The sequence below is a fragment of the Prenolepis imparis genome, unplaced genomic scaffold, assembly GCF_030444845.1.
Source record: "Prenolepis imparis isolate NDT839.2.m4 unplaced genomic scaffold, iyPreImpa1.0 SCAF_7, whole genome shotgun sequence".
Taxonomy (NCBI): Eukaryota; Metazoa; Arthropoda; class Insecta; order Hymenoptera; family Formicidae; genus Prenolepis; species Prenolepis imparis.
Genome location: NW_028141165.1, coordinates 9047603 through 9069619, shown reverse-complemented (window position 1 = coordinate 9069619; position 22017 = coordinate 9047603). Strand labels below are relative to the sequence as shown.

Sequence of the window (22017 nt, the reverse complement as noted above, 5' to 3'; positions counted from 1 at the left end):
AATAAATTTAAATAACTTTTATTTTAATGAAAAAAATATATTAAATTGGGCTATTAAAATTACAAAAATAAAAACTATTAATACACAAAAAGAGATTTTAAATTAAATTATCAATAATTTCCTGAATATTGATTTTTTCCTTCTAAATTTGTTTGGGAGCAACATCCTGTTTTTTATGCCTATTTTTCTCTCAAGTCTAGCATAACCATAATAAATTTCTGCGACACTAGCTCATTAAAGGCGATTAGAATCGCGAGACATCTAATTTGCCGCACGCGAAATTATTCTTCATTAAAATTGATCGTTGTATCGCAGCTAGAGTGTCACGAGAGCATTATCGTTTCGCGGTTTATTACTGTGATTATCAAACGCTAGTTCTATGTTCTATATTGCGCCGTGTCTTTGCCAGAACCGTTGCATGAACGAGTTATCCGCAGACAAAGCAACTGCACACGAAACATGAATCTACAGAATAATTAGATACAATTATTCACTTCTAATTGTAAGATCTTTTATCATTTTTTTGCGGATTTACACTTTGCCAGATAATTCAAAAAATTCCGTAATCCAATTGAGTGGAGCACTTTTTTAAATGCAAGCATGACAAATATAATTATAATTAATCATAAATGTTCAAAAAGTAATCATTTACTTCCACGCAATAAAAAGAATTTTTTTTTCAAATGTAAAATATTTGTCATATTTTCTATTGTTATTTTTTCCGCGAATAATCATTTAACTTTGTACAAGTTCCTCTATCGTTTAAACGTGCTTCACAAAATGTATTTGTATATAAGTATTCCAGTCATATACAATAATGAGAATAGAATACGGCACAAAAAATGTCAAAGCGCGTTGATTCGTTTCGAGTACTCTGTTTTGTAGAACGTCGCACATTAAAAATAAAGTAATACAAAAGAAAATTTATTTTGCTTGCTACGTCAAATACTTGTTCCATCAGATATTGAACAACAGAATGTGAAAATTGTTTTAAAAAATACGAATAAAATGCGAATATAGCTAGGTACACAGAATATATACTTTAAATAAAAATCTAGAATAAAATATGAAAACATTGTACATAATATATTAATATACATTGTAATTCTTGTAGCATCTCGATTGCACAATTGCAATTGAGGAGAGAGGTAAATTTATTTTTCCTCGAAATCAATATATAAACATTCATAGGGACAAGAGACGAGCGAACGATCGATACCCGATAATACTTATACAATCAATTATGCTTTCGTGCCTATAAGTCATTATAATGAGCGCTATAATCAAAGATGCACTTTAAATCACTGAGAGATGAGCTATGAGGAATCTCTTAATATAATTGTACTTTTACTAAGTACTTGTCCCCGATTATCAAAGAAACGAATTATCTCATTTGGCGATGAGAATCCAATTAGATCATAATTGTATTCGATGGATATATCGATCGAGAGTAGCGAGAGAAATTCGCTCAAAGAGTCAGACTAAGCGGAAGTAACGTTATTTCCCATTTACTGTGTCGCTTGAAAAAGTGCGGTAAGAGCATAGGTGTCACCAAAGGAGAAATGCATTTGCATTCGTCGAACAAAGCGAATTTCATTGTAAGCATGTAATGGAGTGAAACAGATATGAAACGTCACAGCCGCGCATGTAAGGTAATCTAGAATCTCTCATTTTGATATGCCGGATACTTTCAGCAATTTCTACATAAGAGACATTGCTCCCCGAATTTATCTCACATCCATTATACTTACGAAAGCATATCTTCACGCACTAATTACGCAACATAATATTCAGGTTGCTATTGCTTTGTTTCTCACTCATGTAGCAATGTATTATATATGACTACAACAATTATTATAATAAGCAGAATTGTAATTACACACGAGCTCCTTTATAAACTCATTGGTTCGAATTTCAACTAATTTATATGAGAAGCGAAAAATAGTGTCTATTTTTTTCTTTGAATAGTAAATCCTCGTTTGTTAGAAATTTAATCATATTGTCATTTCTTGTACGTTATAAAATTTTTTATAACGTACAAGAATTTTTTATAACGCTGATGGAGAACTTTACAAGTATACGAGACAATGCGGTAGCAAAGCTGTCTCCGGCTAAAAGCGCATGAAGCTGTTATTAAAATAGTTTCGCGAACAATATATTACAGCTTATAGCGAAATGATCCTCTCCCTTCTCTGTCAATAGCGAATATCCTTTTCAGGATGTATTAGACTCTAAGTCTAAGCAAAGAAAATTTTCGGAATGTATCATAAGCATTACATCGTGAAACTTTGTACGCAGAATTATCTTGTTTATCAAGAGAGCTGCCTTAATAAGAGGGTGCGCTATCGCGCATCAACGTAAGATCGAAATTATGCAGGTATTTGCACAGATATTTTCACGGAAACTCGTGTCATTGATATTTTACGAGCGAAAATAGAGTTCCCTTTCGACGTATCTATTTTATCAGTCGCGCAATACGAGCTTGAATAAACGCAGAAAGATGCCCATCGTCGCCATTATTTTTTCACGACCGTCGTATTTCGCGACAATTTTTATTGCACCTTCGTCACGCTCTCTCTCTCTCTCTCTCCGGTATCGAGAGAAACTCTCCTTTTTTTTCGCGCGCGAAATTACTTTTTCACAACTGTCGCTTTCGCAAACAACAACTGGCCAGTTTCCGCAAAGTCTGTTTACCAATTTCCGCGCGCAAGTTTATGACGTATTATCGCCACTATATCGAGAGTGCTCGGAGCCATCGAGAAAATCGATGAACGGCGCGACGAGTATAGGGTCGCGTGAGTTGTCTTGCGAGAAAAAACGAGACAAAGCCGATCAACCCCGCCATGGACGATGATGGCGGTAACGTTGGCGGTGGCACGTCGAGTTTTTCGACGTCGCGTTCCTGCAGTATTTCTTGCCTTATTCAATAACCGTGCGCTCTCCGGGCGCGATATGCTCCCGTTCCTATCATGCCTTCCTTCCGGCAACTTTCATCCGTAAACGCTTCTTATCCGATCGTGTCAACGAAACTTTCACGATCACCGAGGAATAGAGAAATATACAAAAGGCGGGGCAAGGAAAGAGAGAGACGGCGAGGAAAAATAAATAAATAGTTTATCTTCCTTAGCATCTCTACCTACTTTTCGCAACAAACCTCGATTTGCTGAAGACTATGAAAAGATACGGGAGTACGGTATCTTTGCGACTGCTCGTTACGTAGTCAAAGTGAAAATGGAGTAACATGCGAGCGATAGCGCGATGTCTACTTTGGAATGCTTTCATAATATATGCTGGGACATTCTAGACGAAACAGTATCACTGAAAATTCTGATAAATGGTGACGACCATCCGATAAACGTAAGTATCTATGTGAAATCAGGGTTATGGAAAAATTTTTGTGCGAGGTTAAATCAGTCAAAAAAAGGTCGAAAAACCTGAACCAACTTTTTGTAAATTCCATTTCTGAAAGCCTTACATTCATATTATTCTACTGAAAGTATGCTCGATGAATTTCATATTTAGATTTTATTAAATTATGTAAAATTCGCTGAAAATATAAAATTAAAGTACAAGCGATATCCATAATTTCGTAATATAAATAATATTTAAATATCATTTATATTTATATCATTCTTTTAATAAAGAGAATATAGTTATATATATCTCATGTATAGTTAATGTTACGCAGAAAAAGTACGATATATTTTCGAGGGAAACTGTATATTCTTTAAATTCCCATCAGGGCGAAATCTCACATGGATCATTGCTTAGTGAAGAGCCGGGAAGGCAAAGATCCATCCTGAGCTCTGTTGAGTGCGTCACAGCATTCGTATCTAAACTCGCGCAAGAAACTCTCAAGAGTAGCACTTTAAACGACAAACATCGTCTCGGTTTTCGTCGAGTGCTCGACTCCGCTGGTCGTATCTGACTCTATACGCGCGCATTTTTCTGTTGCACACGTTTCACGTTCGCGATAGCGAAGCTGAGTTAGATGCTAAAAGGACGAAAGGTATTCTACAATGAAATCGTAGGATCGTTCAGAGTGACGAGGGTGGAAGACTCGAAACCTGCAAAGGTGCGAAGAATGAGAGGAATGATTTTCCGTTAAGTACAACGGTTACATAACGATGAGATATCGCGATGTCAGCGACTCCCCGGGGACGCTCTCGAACATGAATAACCCTTCCCTCAAGCCTTTTTGTAACATCTACGCGTCGTAGACGTAACGCGGGGAATCATCTGAAGAAATAAAACGCCTCATCTAAAAGTAACACAATCTCATACATCGCGATCGAGAACTGCGGCGTTAATATTATTTATTGCAATGCATCACAGTGTAAATTCCCATTGTTTTTGAGTTTTGTCAGATAAGATAGAGTTCTGTCAATTAATAATTATTATTTTGCAAATAAGCGAAAGAGAAACTGAATATATTAATTTTTTTAAATATCAAATATTTTAATAAGATATATTTTTTTTAGGCTGCTATCTTGCATATTTTATATTTAAAATTATATTTTTAAAAATATTTTCACATAATACACTCTTGTAATCAATTGCGACAAAGATTTTCTATTTTGAACGGAAACAAACAAATGTAATAAAATCACAGTGCTTTTTTTATTGCCACGATAAAATCTTATTACAACAAACTTGATTATTCGAGATTTAATTCGAGTTATTTTATTGGGTCGTATTACCCGTGTACAATAGCCATTATCAAAAGGAAATTTTATGACGCTGAAAATTTCGTACTATTAATATAATGTTAAAACGGAATCTTATGATACATTTCTTTCTCTTTTTATGAATTTAATTATATGTTTTTCAAGTATAATAAATTAGTATAATCAACATGACTCTGCCGTGTTACATTAAACATTGACATTGAAAATTACTCGAGATTTATTCACAAGATCATAAAGGCTCTTGAAAAAGGATACTGCATTTCGGAGAACAATCGATGACCTAAATGTTCATTGTCGTTCGTTGCCAAGTCGACGTACGAGATATGCTCTTTATTTAGATGAAGTGCTCCGGTCGGAAATGTTTTGGAAACGCGATGCTGAGATGAACTATGTATGCTATATATGCAATTTATCCATTAACGCGGTAAATTGAATACTTCCAGACAAATCTATGTAGATTTGCGTATATTACATTATATGCAATTTTAATAAACATCCGATGAATAAAATAAAAAGTAGTATTTAAAGAATGCGTGTGCGTGGAAATTTTATTATATAAAAAATGTTTAAACGTTAAAAATCATTTATTATGTCCAAAATAATATGTGAAATATTGCCAGATATTAACCTCTTAAAAAAAAAATTGTACTCTATCGTACAAGTTGACAATAAATCGACAATAAATCACAATAAAAAAAATATTTTTGATTGAAACAGGAAAATCAAAGTTTTTTATAAATGGAAAATAATTTTATTATCCATTGTTAAAGGAAGATAAAATTTCAAGACATGACTGTTATTTAGTTAGTAACTGAGAGACGTGCTGGCACAACCATTTAAGTTCTTTAGCTTTACTATATAAATGCAAATATCTCATCATCATTCTCAAGAAAGTCCGTAAGCTTCTAACCGCAGTCACGCATCGTGAGTGAACATTTTCGCAAAGGATTGGGTGAAAATATACACATATAATATTTGTTGCACATCTATGCAAGCAACAATAAATTTTATCGCAATTGTAAAGTTTATCGCCGTGGTACATATATGTATAGGAGAGTTTTTATCCCGGTATAGTCACGTAGAATATAAACGATCGTTTTTTTTTTTGCATGTCCGAGTATATAACGCTCGAATGCGTGTTTAATTAAGCGCAATGAATTTCGCGCTCTCTATTCTCAATTAACATCAAATACACTTGATGCGCTTATCTTTTATTAATAGCAATTGTCAATTTTGCGTTCGTAAATATTATTACAACAAAGTATCATTGTAAATTATCTCGCGAATGGCAAAGCACTATAACGGAAATAAAAACAAGGAAACAAATACAGATAAATAAAGAGAAGATCGGTAAAAAAAAATGCTTAAAATAACATAAAATTACGCATTAAATATTTTATGCAAATATTAATTTATTTTCTTCATATAATTAATCGGACGAATAGTTATTAATATATATTATATGTATATTATATCTGATAGAAAATGAACATACCATCTTTGAAAGGTCCGAACCGCCACAAGCTCATTGCGCAATATGCATGTAGAAGACGCGCAACAACAACAGATAAGCAATAACTCACGCAATATGCATATATTATCTCACAGAGAATTTCACAGACACACCATTTTTCTCACAAAACCCCAACGTCACTAGAATTTTTGAGACAAAGTTATCAAGCTCCCTATGTATATGACTTGCAGTTTGCGATATATGCAGAAACAAGTTCATGTAAAAGCTCGTAAGTCTTTCTACAATGTTTTAACGTGTAGACAGCGAGTTTGCACTTCTGGCACAGAATTTATAGTACTTTGATTTAATTTAATCTACTTGTATGCTCGTTTTCGATCACTTGTAATTGTTTATCTTTATTATTTCGATATTTTATCTAAGACACAGATAATTCCAAATTACTCAAAAAATAAAAAAAACTGTGATATTTGGCAAGTTGTTTCTACATCATTGACACACATTATATATAAGATAAACTTCCTTCTTCAATTCTGTGAAACTATAAAATAACTAAAAAAAATTCTTTTCGCCGGCACGTCACTGATTCGATTAATTTTAATACTATTTCAATATTCAATTTCGTTTCCATCTTGTTTCTCATATTTATGGAAGCTCACGATTTATTTCAGAGACAGAGCGAGAAAGCTTTAAATCCTTTTATATCATCCGAAGACAAGACAGGCGCACTCGTGTGTATCGTGCATGGCTGCCATTATGCTTTGCCGGCAAAACGCACCACGAAGTTAACTTTATCCCCCCGAAGGGACAACACGGAATACGTCCCCTCAGTCCGTGGTTAACAACTAGCCTGCATATGAAAGACACACCCTTTGCAGACCGGACGGACATACTGGGCGCGACCGCAGGGGTATTTACGCTAGCAACTCGTCAGTAGAATGTTTCTTTAATTACGAACAGTCTGCGACCGCGTTTTATCAATTCGCGAGTTCGGCCGCTACGAAATTACGTATTGGCGTAATAACATTTAAAGACTCAGCGTAGAATACGCGCAAATTCAATTTTAGCAATCGCGATTGACGTTATGCGTGTTAAACCAGACGAATAAATACGCTACAACTGTAGATCTCTCTCCCTTTCTCTCTATATTCAAGCTAAATAACATTTCTTACTAAACGATATCTGATTGATGCAAGCTACTAAACAAATATAAAAATTTCGTATTGTAGATTCATTCGTGAAAATCAAAGTCATACAAGCTCAACACATAATTTTAATTATTCAAATTACTTTCACATATTTTTACTAAATATTGAGATAATTCGTCTTGTCAACGATCAAATATTTTAATGTACAGTCACAAACCACTTTAATATAGTACCGTTTATAAGAAATTAAAACACATTGATCCATTGACTGTTTTCTCGATACTAAAATCCATCATTTAGATGACTCGCGTATATTCCGCGCGAGATTATTCTCGACAGAAACGATAATCTTATCTAATCAGCACGTGTGTCACATTTACAGGTTGACAAACGATTCAATTGAGCGAATTTAATGTGTATTAAAAAATGAAAATTTTACTTGTGGATCCACAAGAGTATGAATTAAATAAATAATTCTAAACAAACACTTCATAAATACTATATCAGCAATTCTTTAAAAAATCGATCTAAATTTTAAATAAAATTTTAAATCTTATTTATAATATTCGAACATCTATTAATTAAGAACATATTCAAGTGTACGAGTTGCAATATTTGCAAAATTAAAAAATGTTATCAATCCTGTGTGTTTTTCATGTTCGTTAACACTCAGCTAACTTTCAAAGTCTTAACTTCAAGGGCACGTTTTCAACTCGCGAAATTCTTAAAGTCCTCGAACATCGGCGAACGGCGGTAAAAGTTTTGATTTGTAAAAACCATTTCGCTCGAGAGATTCACGTTACTTCGAAAGTCACGATTGATCGGGATCAGAGTTTCATCGCGGGAATTTTCGATTATTTTGATAATCGCGAGACGGAGAGGTGACTCTGTAATTCGCGCGTGGCCGTTCTCGTCAACGGTGCCGAGTGCACTGGAGTCCCGGCCTTCGTGTTTACATTGTACTGAAATGTGCCGACGGTACCACGCCTTGCTGAGCTTCCGTCGTTTCAGGTAACACACTAACACCGGCATGCGCGACGCTCGTTCGCCGATGAACTATCCCCTTCACGGGAAAGCCGCTTTCTCTCTTTCTGTGATCAGCCGACCGATGGATGATCGGATTGTGCGCCGACGACCAACAGTGTCGTGCCTCGATGCTCCTTCGAACGAATGTCGTCCGATCATCGCCGCGCGATTGCCCTAAGAATAATTTACAGTCGCAATCACCTACAGTCGGGTTACATGACGCAAATAGCAGAGTCCGCGCGACAGTATCCACCATCATCCGAGTGGAGGCAAGTGAGAAGGTCATGGGACATCTAGTCGATGGCCATTTCTCGCCAGATAGGGGTAGATATATTTATTATCAAGATCGATGTCAAGGAATATATCGGAATATATGGCCTTTCGACTAACCGACTGACAAGCTTAACCGATATTAGTAATAATCATCTCTCACGTTATCGTACCTATATATCACGTTAATAATTTATACAAGGTTCAATATCGATTATTAATATTATATTTCATTCTTTCGAATCGAATGGTATCGCAGTGAAATCGTTGATTGAAATCAATGTCCTCACTCTGTCGAGATATCGATCCTTTTAACGATTCACTATTCAATATTCACGATATTCTCTATTATGAAAGACTACCGTCAATCAAGCGATTCGCTTCTTCGGCAAATCCCCTTCGTCAATACGCGGGAGTCACGGGGTAGAGTATTACCGAATGGCTCAACCACTCGGGAACTCGATCGAATTCCCTGCAGTGCAAAAGGGAACCCGGGAAAGCGCGCTACGTGATCGGACTTATACCAAGTCTCGAAAACAGAAGATCGTGGACCCTACGCGAAGCGCAAGATTGAGAGAGGAAGTGTGATTCCCACTCACCGACAGAGGAATTATCGAACAACAGTTATATCTCTCATCGAGTATCCGTAAAGTGTAAAAGATCACTTCTTTTTGCGAGATCAATGATCCGTGCCTTTTCGCAATAAAACTTATAGATGGACAAAGATTCATTTCGACTGTTTTTTTTTTTTTCTAAAAGCTGTTATACATATATTAAAAATAATGTATTATTTCGAAAAAGCACTTAATTGTTATTTGAGAGCAAATTTTAATATCTTCATTATACATATTGACAAAATTATAAATAATTTTAAATTTTATATTTGCTATAAATTATTATATTATATATTATTATATTGTATATATTATATAATTTTTATAACAAATTTATAGTAAAACTAAAAAAGATTTATTATAATCTTGTCAATATCTATAATGGAGATATTAAAATTTGCTCGCAATAATAAATAAAATAAATGCTGTTACGAAAGGCTATATTATTCTTTCTTCAACGAATTTGCTGTTTATATAAAGCGAAAAAACCTAATTTAAGATTAATCAACAAACGCTGTATTCCGGTTTTAGTATTTAGCACAAAAGCATTGTTATACATACACGCTGGCAATAAACAACATGCGGGAGAGAAAAAAAAGTGAGCAACCACCGTAGCTCGATAAAATAACAAAAGCTGCGAAAACACAATCTGCGTATTCTGCAACCGGAAATACGTCAGGAGATCTTAACTATTCAATGAAGGTTTGTTCATTCACGGTGCGTGACGATGCATTATCCGTTTCCGCGCACTTTGCTTAAATAAACGCTTATCAATGCAACGGGGAGCCCTTGATATCGCCGTTTCGCATAGTACATTGTCTGCGACGCGATGATTGGAAAAGGGCTCATAGGAGTATTCCTTGACATTCTTTGTGGGAAGCAAAGACGCACGGCCGCGCAGTTTACTTCAAAGCACTAGTTAGCAGTAAACTTAATAACAATAATCGATCGACGAAGCGTCAAGCGCCTTGGTCGCCATCGAGATTCTCATGACGCGAGTATTTTTTTTATGGACATTGAAGGAAGAGATCCCTCTCTCTCTTTTTTTCTCTCTCTCTCTTTATGCTCACGAGCTGGAAAAGATTTTCGAAGTACCGAGATGCCATTCCCCAAGTTCAGTGGCGGAGAAAATAACCTTGAAAGAATTTTCAATCCATCGCTAAAATAGATTCACAGTTTTAGAAAATATATGGATATGTTAAAATATATCATTCAAGGGCAGACGGAGAGAGAGAGAGAAAAGTTAATTTATATCGAACTTCGATATTGCATTAATTACATTTTAATAAACACAACAAATTTATACGTTTAAAATAGCTTTCCTTTTAAAAACGTAAATGAAAAACTGAATGAAAATAATTATTCCATAATATCTACCACAAAAAATTTAATTAAAAATTTTTTGGAATAGATAGTACGGAATAATTATTTTGCATAAAGTTTCTCAATATAATAATTATTATTGACAGGAAGTTTGTCAAAGATGTAAAAAGAGGGAGCGCCTCCCTTCTAATTTCGATAAAATTATTTAAATCTTTTTCACCGAAATTTGTTCTTAATCCGATAATTCCGAAGATTATCGATGCTTTCGTGTGTTATTGGATTCGCTAGAAGATTAAAACTTGTGCTTCAGTTAAGATAACAAGTCGCAGTTTGTCGAAATCGCGTACCGAGGTATTATATATTATTTATGCATTGCTAATATATGCAGATTGCAATTTTTCAAGAACACATTGTCGGAAAAACTTTACGTGACATGAATGACATTCTACAAAAAAATATAGGAAACGATAAAAATTTATAGATAATCATCACAACGCACAATGAGCTAGCACATATGAGGGAATTGTGTAGTTTACAAAATTTACGACCGTGTATCAGAGAAGCGACTGAAAACAGAAATCCTTTTCGGACAGTGACAAAGCGCTGCATTAGAATAATTACTTTTTCATTCTTGACTTATATATAGCAATTAAATTACACCGACATTAATCTGTTTCAGGCTGTACATATACTTTCACAAAACTAAATATTTAATTACTCTTTACGCCTTAATTTTCTAATTCCCCAGCAAGTAATCATTTTTTTATTGGAAAAATACGTCGTACGTCGTAGAAAAAAAAATTGAGATAAGAATAAGAAATATCAGCTATATCGTGCAAAGAGATTCTTTCTCTCTTCGCTTATAGTTAACGGAGAGACCATATAATTAGTAATCGGCATTGTCAGCTCATAGCCGGAAGCAGGATTAAGCCGAAGACTAACGATGGCGATTCCCACTTTTCAATAGAGAGCAATGGACCATCTTTTATCGCATCCCTCGAGACAATCCGCTTGGATTGTGCATTTATTCTTCTCCGTTTAAGCCTGCGAGAGGAATAAGCGTCATGCTTCAGAAACGAGCGGGAACGAGACTGTTTTACGGCTTGGTAACGAGTATAAGTTGGACGATCTCTCTCTCGTAATGGCTCGCCCGCGAACACAACGGTTAGGTACGCGAGCAGTAAAGTTTCATGTCAAACTAAACGCACAAAGAGCGACTTCTCTGCGCTTTGCGAAGGGAAACTCGACGAAACGTTTGCTACGCCGCGCGGCCAGCGTTCTCGTTAATTCCGGCAAATCCGATGGAGCGATTGTTGCAGAAAGTCTCTCGCAAGGTCTCCGTCTCCGCATCCGGCGGAGTACTTTAAACTGTACGACGGGTGACGTTGCTCCAGAAGGGCGAGACGATCGATAGGAAGCTTCTCCGACATCCGATCGCGCGAATACACAACGAGAGAAACACCGACACACATACGGACCGAGCAATATTCTATTCGTGCAACTCTCGTACGGGATCGAGTCCCGCGGGAAATTACGTAAGCGACGATAAAAAAGTTATTAATAATTTGCATGGGTTCTCTCTCTCTCTCTCTCTCTCTCTCTCCAATTGCGCGTTTCAATTCCGATCTGCTAGCGGGAAAAGTCGTTTTCGTGTATATTCCGTTACGGATAAATAAAAGCCGTGATGATGGGAAAAATTCTGCTGTGATTTCCTATCGCGCTGCGATATGTTATCGATGAACGCGTTCGAGAAAAATATTTGAATCGTCTGACTTAAGTCATCATAGCACATTGTCGTTTGCCAACAAAGATGTGCGAAATTCCATGTAGAATATTTAGATTTATGCGTAACAAACAACGACGAAGTCGGCCTGTTGCGATAGAACGCTCTCGTTTGCCGACTTCGTTAGCGAAATTAGTCATTTGAGTCACGTCTTCGAATTAACGCCTCGCTTGTTATTCGATAGAAAGAACCGAGGCGACAAGGGGGCGAGTAAGACAAGTGTGTATATAAGAACGCGAGATGTATCGCGGCGTAATTCAGACGAACTTCAAGACTTCCATTAAGTACGATTTATGTCCGGTTAGACGCCTGCACCGCAAAATGAGATTCGCAATGTATCTCGCAATTGTTTTCACGGCGCTCAACTTCGTTAATTCTTTACCATTTCCTCAATTTGACGATGGTGAGTTAGTTGGTCTCAAGTTATCTCGTTGTACGTTTATATCAATTTTCTATCTAAACGACAATTTCAATTATATTTTCAATTTTCAAATCTGATTTACAAAAGTTAGTAATTTTACACGAAGACTATACGAGAATAGTATAACATAATCCTGCGCTCTAAAAATATTTTTCGAAAAAAAAACTTGTAATTATGAAAGCATGGCTTCTATATATAATAAAAATATATAATAAAAATTAAAAATTAAAAATTAAATTCTTTTTCCAAAGTAATTTTTGAATAAAGATTTAAACTTCTTATGCGATTTAAATATAATTGCATTAGATGATTTACAATGTAAAATAAAATTAAATAAAAAAAGATGTGTTTCGATACACATCTTCAACATGACTAAAGATACTATATAATTAATAATGTCGTAATCTTCTCATTTTACAGACGGTCGAGAGGGATTAGCTGCTAGAGACACAATATACTATGGATTTCCATTGTTCTGGTACAGGAGATCTTTCTACGACGACAGTGACAATGACATTGTTAATGGAGGTGGAGTTGTAAATGGAAATCGAAAATCATCTACCGTGTCCTACTTTAATGTGGGGTAAAAAATAAAATTTAAATTGATTAGGTAGAGCTTTGTGATAACAATAAGTGCTTAAATTCATACAAAGATTATTGAAAAGGCGTCATTACCACCGTAAAAAATTTACTATTTAAAAAGAAATATATATTAAATATATGTTACGCGTGTGTAAATGCACGAAAAATATGAAATGATAAAAATATTATACGATATAAAAATATTTTTCTACAAAACGTTCTCTCATTTTAATTTTTTAAACAAGCACGTACCTCAACCATGCGTAGCGCTTAATTGCGACAATTAGTAAATTCGGAGGCAAAATGAGCATTTAAATTAAATGAAACTGTAATGAACTAATAAACATAAAGGAAAATTGTTTGTTTTAATAGTGCCGGCTGGGGTCGTTGAAAGAAGTTGCAGTTGGGAAAAAAGCGGTTAAAACATCCTGAATTTTAAAAAGAAATTTCAGTGTGTTTGTTCAAGTTTTAGCATAAGCTACATATATTATAATTTATAGTACTGCATATAGCATAATTTATAATACCTGCTTTAAGTTTTATTAATCTTATTTAAATTTTTTCTATTATTTACTATATTTCCTACGATTTTCTTATTATTTTATATAAGTTAGGACAGTTATGTATTGCTTATTTCTTTAGATGAATAAATTAAAATTACATAGATTTAAATGACATTATTTCGTTTTGTAAGCAATTTTTGTTATCAAATATATGCAACAAAATAAAGCAACAGTTACTTTTAATAACTTCCTATAATTATGCAACTGGCGAATGTCAAAATCACAGTGACCTTGGAAATTCACGCTATCTTAGTTAGTTGACGAGGATTATCTCAATAAGCGGATAAACAATAATTAGTTTCTGCGGAAAGCTACAATTGCCGCAAGGACATCACCACCTGCTAAACTCACGGCTAAATATTTGCTTGCTATGAGATCATTGCAACAGTATATATAAGTGATTTTGCGAGATAGTATAAGCGCCAGTATCAGTTGTAAACTGAGAAGTAATAGAGCGCCAATTATCAATGATACGTCAAAGCCTCTTTCGATTCGTTCTCACTTTAATAGCGACGATCGAAGTGACATCGGCACCTATATAAGGGATTTCGAATTAGGTGAGTCAAATTTTCTCGCATCCATCGAATCGCGTTGGAAGAGATGTCTTAATGAGAATCAGAGAACTTTTTAAAACTCTATCGATTGTATTAAAATATTTTAAAAAATATTTTAATACTCAGGCGGACAGTAATCAAGAGAATCAAGATATTTTCACATATTCGCAAAGCTATTATATGGGGTGTGTGAAGTTAGCACCCCTATGTTATGCTATCATAGTTCTGTTAAGAGTTCTGAGTTATTTAGAACCATAGAAAGAGTTCTTGATAATTTTTAGAAATAGTTCCGGTCATTACAATAACGAAAATCAGTTTCAAAAAATAGAGGTGCCAACTTCACATTTTTTTACACATCGAGTTCCAATAGTTTTGAGCAGAGTTTTAAGGTTCTTTTAAATAGTTATATATAGTTCCTGATTATCCTTTGAAAGAGTTCTGCAATTTTTAGAACAAAAACGTATCTTCGATATTGAAAGTATGTTTTTTTATCTCTATAAAAATTGCAAAACTCTTTCAAAAAATAATCAGGAATTATGTAACTATTAAACAATTTAAATTTATTCACCTCACGGTTGCTCCTTTGTTGCCCGATGCCTCCCCGGGCCTCCTTCTCGTACAAGTTTCGAAACACTTGCATTCGCGTTATTTTTTTTCGTTCGCGACGCGCGGCGACGCCCGGGTTTTAGCTATCACAATCTTCGACGCGTTTCGGTAAAACGCGAGACTCGCGAGAGCTTATTCGCGCGCGAACAAAACCGAAGCTCCATTTTCGGGTCACCGCTTTTTCCAAGACCCACTTTTTGCAGGGGCTTATCGAACGAAGATGATCAAAAGAGCGACTTCGCCGCGACGCACTGAAGTCGCCAAAGGACGCAAGCGAGACGAATATTGAGCGAGATTCACGGCCGACGAGATCAATCTCGCGCGTGCGACGCGATCGGATTTATTCGATAATTATAACCACCAAAGACGCTAATTAATACACTCGTCCTTTCGCGGACCGGCAAGAAGCGCGCGTTGATCACGAACTCTTCTACGAGAAGGAAGCCCGGGGAGGCATCGGGCAACAAAGGAGCAACCGTGAGGTGAGTAAATTTAAATTGTTTAATAGTTACATAGTTCCTGATTATTTTTTGAAAGAGTTTTGCAATTTTTATAGAGATATAATGATTACGATGTCCGCATCGAACAGTTCTGGCCTAATTCAATGTCATACGACGACGTATCGGTATCTAACGGATATATTGACGCGCTGCCCTCAGTTTACGATAGCGGTCTGTCGGAGTTTAGCACGTTACTCAGCTCTGTGGGCCTTGCTGATTTCCGCACTGGAGTTCGTACCGGTGATTGGATCGACCGAAATACTGATAGCTCCAAGGAACGTCATTCCAAGGATATTGCTTCTTAGAAAATCGATAAAAATACTGAGGAGTCCGACGGTTCTGTCATTCTAAAGTTATAGTAAGAGGAATTGTATAAAATAAAACGTTTAGTAAATACTATTTATTCAGGAACTTCAAGACTTGCTAATAATTACATCAGATTGATTTTACTTGTCAATGTTTGCGATACAAAGTTCACGAGGAGATTGAAATCGATTGCGAACTTTATATAAATTTTCAATATTAATTTATTTTGCAATTAATTCTTGCTCTAACATACCTATTCAACGTTTTATCTAAAAATATCAAAAAGCCTGAAATTGTATACTCTGTTTTATGCACTAGCCGCGCAAAAAAGCAATATCGAAAATATAAACACTTTATTTTCAAACTTTAATCATAAAATCGGACGACATTCGCGACGGTGGAATAACGAAACGACTGTTTAAACTATCTGATTTTGACGCACTTTAAACGCGGAAATCTTAACGAGCCCTTTGTTTTTCAAGGTCGTGTCTCGAAGGACGCCACATGAAGTCGAGGGCGGTGCTGCTGAGTCGCCAGGGACTCTCACGAAGACTCTCGGTAACGGTTAAATAGAGATCCTCGTGAATATTTAACGAGGCATTAAGAGGATGAGCTTTCCCGAAGGCGCAGCCGGCCAGCACGGAAGCAAACGACAAAGTTGCACGCGTTTTTTTCGATTTTTTAAAATCTCAGATCTCCATGAAGTAAAAGTTGTAGAGATTACAATATATGGACGCTACCGTATTTTTTTTCTTTCTTTTGCATCAAATGCGATGAATTGAAGGCCTATAATAAATTTATTATTGCATCTTATTACGCTCGCGAAAATTAAACGAGGTTTCTCTCACATCGCGCAAAATATTCGACGATCGATATTAAAATTCAATTCCATTATCTATTATTTTGTATTTTTACATATTTACTATTTTAAATACATATTTATTATCTTATCGTTTACAATCTGCAATATCGTTGCAATATTCCGAGCGACAATGACTTTTTTTATCAACTCGCGTCGTTACAAAGACTGGACATTTTGCATGCATTTGTGATAAAAAAAAATCTCGTACGAAAATATCACACAATATTAATTTATAATCCGGTGCTCACGGTCGCGATCACACGTAAGCGAATGAAAAACTAATGCGAATGGAAAGGCAAATGAATGAACGGTACAGCGAAATACACGTTGATGAATGTTAGCTCGTGAGCTCCTATATATGTTTTTGCCGACCTTGAGTTAGGCGAAATAACGCGGAGAGGGATATGCCTTGAATATTCATACTAGAGATTGCGCGCTGATTAAATGCAAATTAAATTAATCTCCTTTCCGGCTGACCAGATGGTTTGGGGGGCATCCGCTAATTTGGGCGCGGTTCGAGTGCCTCCGTACATTTAGCACGCTCCTCTCCTCTGGAGATTCATAAACTTATCACCATTTATTTTGCCAGCGACGTCTCTATCATCTCCGTTATATTTATTCAAAAATAATTATAACGAGGCAAAAGAAAAATAGAAATGTTCATCCAATCGATGTCGCGGTAATTTTTAGATTATCTTAGAATCGCGAAGATTTAAGTTCAATGCTCTACATCTGTTTCGCTCGCAAATGATTAATCCGAGAATAGCGAGATAAATAAATTTTCACACACAATCTCATCTCTCTGCCGTAAAATAAAATTTATTTATTCTGAACGAATTTCAAATCATTAATCTCCCGAGAACGAAACGCCAGCTCTGTATTAAAATGATAGACTGTGAACCAAGTGACCACGCGAGTACCGAAATACACTCGAAATATATTTAGCGTTATTCGCGATAGTCTCTTTAACGCGTGCCTGCATGCGACAAACACATCTTATCCACCCGCTAATGTGACACCTCGCGCATTTCTCGCTCGACAGTTTTGACTTAATTTTGCGTCGACACGGAAATAACAAAGACGAATTTCGGCCGGTATCTCCACCGTGACTGACTGCGCGAAATTTAATTTCTACCATAAGATTTAATGCCGTTTCTCTCGACGTGCGAGCAAGCTTGTAATCCTCACTGATACGTCGCGGGAGCGAGAACGCGCGACGAAATGGATTTCAATTAAGTTCAACGCGGATGGCGAATTACATCCCTCATAATTCCTTCGAAAACATCCATTTATATTGCGTGGAAGCGTCACCGAGGCTGACCGATAAAAGTCACGATCATCGGACGAAATATATTTGATTCTAATTGTAAGTATTGTCGAAATATTTAACATACGTACATAATTCGGAACCTTAAAAAAAGACAAGAAGAACTCTAAAAAAGAGACAGCAGGGCTCGTGTACTCAACATTATTCCGCTTCAGATAAGTAATGTATCTTTTCCACAGAGATTTTATACGCGACACTTGACAATACTCGATGTGCAAATTTTAATTAAAATTTTCTATTTACAAAATTATTAAACATAAATATGTATGTATAATATATATATTAAATTTTGTTTATAATTCTCATGTAAAACTTTTGCAAGTGTATTTCGTCATCGACTGTTCTTCTGCAACGCGACTTGTAAAGAAATCGACATTCTTTGTCGGCGATATATCCTGTTCACTATAGACGCCAAAAGTCGCGCCTCGTAGCTACAGACAAAATGACACGAAAAACGAAATGTAAATTGCTTTTCTTTTCGACGTGTGCAATGTGAAGTGCGATTTATCGAGAATACCGTGTGCAGCTATACGATCTACGACTGTATCCGTAACTTTTCTTATACATACTTTTCGCGCATCACGACCGACATGGCGATATATCGCCGTCTCTCGAGAAATCAGTCTTGTCTGTCGGCTGACTGACGATTCGGACGGATGGAACATCACGAAGGAGCCGCTGAAAAACTTATTACTTTACGCATCGCAGAGCAAAAACTTGTTTAAACTCCCCCTCCCTCCTCCAAACTTTTCAGTAATTTGTATTTTTGATATTTTACGTAACATATATCACGCGACAAAAAATAATTCTGTACTCTGTTGTTCGACCGATTGAGGGTTTCGTGTTTTTTCGAAGTTTCGACATCAATAATCGGCTTTCAATCAAATATATTTGAATCTTATTGAGAATCTGCTCACATCTATCGTATGATGTGCTGATCGAGGCACTAATTATTTTACAGCTCCTAATCGACATATTTACTAAAATTCAGCATAATTAATGACAGGCCATTCCGACGATTAATCCTCCTTCACAAAATAACGAGATTCGCTCATTCGACATTAAAAGCGGCATCAATAATATGAAGTGTTACATAACTCGATCGATGACGCGTGTGTGCCTATTACATATATCTCTTCTATGTAATAATCATGGATGTTTACAACCACGCGTAATTATCTCTGATCGTATGTATTATTATTTATGGGCGCCATTGTATTTTTAGATAATATCAAACTGTCGCTTCTCATTAATTTATGATTTTAATGTCAATATCAATTATATCTGTTGAAGATCATCGCAGGTAGTATTGTTTTCGATAAAACTGCGATGAAAACAGCGATCGGCATTTTACATCCAATAAAAGGCAATAAAAAAATGCAACATTCTTTTACGCGCATCGGTTCCCTCTTTGTCACAATGTAATATGTATAAGTATTTTAAAGTAGAAAATAATTATTTATTAGATGTTTAATGTTTCATGCAGCTTATAGCCTTATCTTTATTTACTCAATCATGCGATTCGATTATTATTACTGCGCGACTTTTTGCGTCTAGTGAATAGGATCGCCGTCAAAGAACGTCGATTTCTTTACGGACAAGTCGCGTTGCAGAAGAACAGTCAATGACGAAATACACTTGCAAAAGTTTTACGTGAGAATTATAAAAAAAATTTAATATGTATATTATATACATATACATATTTGTTTAATAATTTTGTAAATAGAAAATTTTAATTAAAATTTGCACATCGAGTTTTGTCGCATATGAAATCTTTGTGGAAAATATGCATTCTTGTCTCTTTTTTCTAAAAGAAGAAACGGAATAATCTTGAATTAGCGACAGCATGTTTTTGAGATGCAGAGATATCCAATCACTTTTTACTGTAAAACTATTACTTTTTATTATTCTCTCGACGATCGGTGAATAGTACTTTAGACGCAGACAGGAGCGAAAGGCTTGACGGAGTAAGAAGTCGCAAACACGGTTAGGGCATCACCACCAAGGGCCATTACTCACTGTACTCTCGTCAACAAAGTTCGACTGACAAATCACGAGGTCCTGATAAAGAACGCCATTTCGGTTGAACTGACCGTTCCGCCCAAAGAACCGCGGGAAGGCTGAGAGATTTGCGGGCATTCATGACGAAACGTAGAGACGTAAAGAGCCGTACAAATAGACCACCGTGGTACCCATTTTTCTTTTTCCTATAAATCTTCCCCTATTCCAACTGGCGATCGCGCCACGGAACTATCTTTGGTTGCGAGGGATCGAAGGGTAACGGGAGCGCGCATTTATTATGTTCACCTATTGTAGGCGACTCTACCTTCACTCCGCGAAGAGAAACGAGAATCGTTCCGTTTAAGAGCACGATTACGGAAACATCAGGCTTCCGAATAAAGCAACAAGGGTATCGTAATAAGGAATCTTACGAGGAAACATCTCGATTCTACTCAGAATCTCCTTCTTTCTACTTTTCACATATATATTTTAAAATACTTTATGTGTGTGTTATATGTGGCCTTCTCGCTCACTCTGTACATCCACTACGTAAAAATATATAGGCTCTATAAATGACGTACACATTCTATCTGCGCAAGGGAATAGTTTTTTCAGACGATATAGATTTTTGCTCGCGCGTTGTGTGACGCAGCTGATCGTCGAAGCGGAACGATCGCAGCACGATTATAACTATCGATTCCGGTGCTATTTATACCGATGCTCATCCCCCCAGTGCCATCCGTATTAAAAGAAGACGTTTCATTTTTAATCACGCAAAATTTATTTTCAACGGGAGATATTTGCTAATCAATTCCGCCCATTATCGAATATCCACTGTTAGATGCATATTTATATATATGTATATATCTCGGTTGCGTTATTGCATTTCCTTCATTTTCAATACCCTATTATAAGAATTATCCTTACACTCACCCTGCGAATAGATTGGGAATTCTCCGTCGCTGTGACTGTGAGTGAGCATCCCCGTGGAGTAAAACTGCCATAGGGCACGTTTCCTGTTCTCCTCTGACGTGCCTGCGAGGACCTCGTCGTCATCGGCGAGGCCCAGCAGGCTCACTACCTCGGAGAGCGACAGGGTGACGCAGCGATCGCTCACCAACAGGTGAGACACCGAGCACAGAAGACGATTTTAATGTGTAGGCGATCGCGCTGCGTCTAGACAAGCGCAACCCACCCGTCTCTGAAGGTAGCGTTTTTGTGACCCGCACATGTGCATCCGCACGTAAACAGTCGGAAAAACAGCAAGTTGGTATACGAAATCGTCGCGCTACGTGACAGGATTTATTCGCGACGACACTGACAAAATTCTTATCCGGTTTGCAACGCGCGCCAACACCTCGTCCCTCGAGTTTTCCCGTCAGAATTGTTCGTTCGCAAGTTCCTCGTTTCTCGATTCATTCATGGCTTGCGAGCTTGGTTCGATTACACGACACTGTACTCCGACGCGCATACTGTTCGTCTCAATGTTATCGTTTCACCGTGAAACAGTCTGCGGTGATGACGCAACGAAGGGACGACAATGGATCGGTATCTTAAAATTAAAATCGAAAAAAAAAGATAACTCTCTGAAATTTTCACGTGTATATAGGTATCGAGAGAAAGTCGAAGTATAGATAAGTTTCTTCGCCGTGTAAAAAAAATGAGACTATCATTTATCTTAACAATATCGACAAAAGCTCCTCTCTAGTTTTCATTTTTTCATTTTTTCTTTTATATACGGCGGTGGACATTTAGTTTAGTTAAAAAATTGCAAGTTACATATTCTGCTGTGAAAGTTATGGGCAATTCAAATTGAATATATTTTTCATAACAAGTAGTACTTGATATAGTGACGTTTGACCTCGATACAATTACTTAACTGAACGGATATACATATGTGACAATTGAAAGCGCGGCGGCTTTGATGCCCGTCATTGGCTGTTATTGCGAGAAAGAAAATCAATCTCAATCG

The 22017-nt window shown here is 36.3% G+C and overlaps 3 protein-coding genes across 5 annotated transcripts in view; 2 read left to right on the top strand and 1 right to left on the bottom strand.

Moving 5' to 3' along the window:
• LOC145938405 (phosphatase and actin regulator 2) overlaps window positions 1-22017 on the bottom strand; it is a 279201-nt gene that overhangs the window by 246963 nt on the left and 10221 nt on the right. Inside the window, exon 2 of one of the 3 annotated variants that reach the window (XM_083041997.1) lies at window positions 20979-21597. The exons of 1 other annotated variant lie outside the window; for it this stretch is intronic. In XM_083041997.1, the coding sequence (XP_082898123.1) occupies window positions 20979-21027 (49 nt within the window). In that variant the 5' untranslated portion in view covers window positions 21028-21597. Of the gene's footprint in view, window positions 1-6183; window positions 8348-20978; window positions 21598-22017 lie in introns of those variants that run through there. One more of the 3 variants, XM_083041998.1, reaches the window with a different exon arrangement.
• LOC145938614 (uncharacterized) lies at window positions 12549-13992 on the top strand. Its single transcript, XM_083042372.1, has 3 exons — window positions 12549-12726; window positions 13165-13327; window positions 13699-13992. The coding sequence occupies exons 1-3, from the start codon at window positions 12564-12566 to the stop codon at window positions 13715-13717; spliced, it is 345 nt and encodes a 114-aa protein (XP_082898498.1). The 5' UTR covers window positions 12549-12563; the 3' UTR covers window positions 13718-13992.
• On the top strand, window positions 14101-16599 carry LOC145938128 (uncharacterized). The gene is made up of 4 exons (XM_083041529.1): window positions 14101-14114; window positions 14304-14446; window positions 15709-15907; window positions 16338-16599. Exons 1-3 carry the CDS (start codon window positions 14101-14103, stop codon window positions 15852-15854), a joined length of 303 nt encoding a protein of 100 aa, XP_082897655.1. The 3' UTR covers window positions 15855-15907; window positions 16338-16599.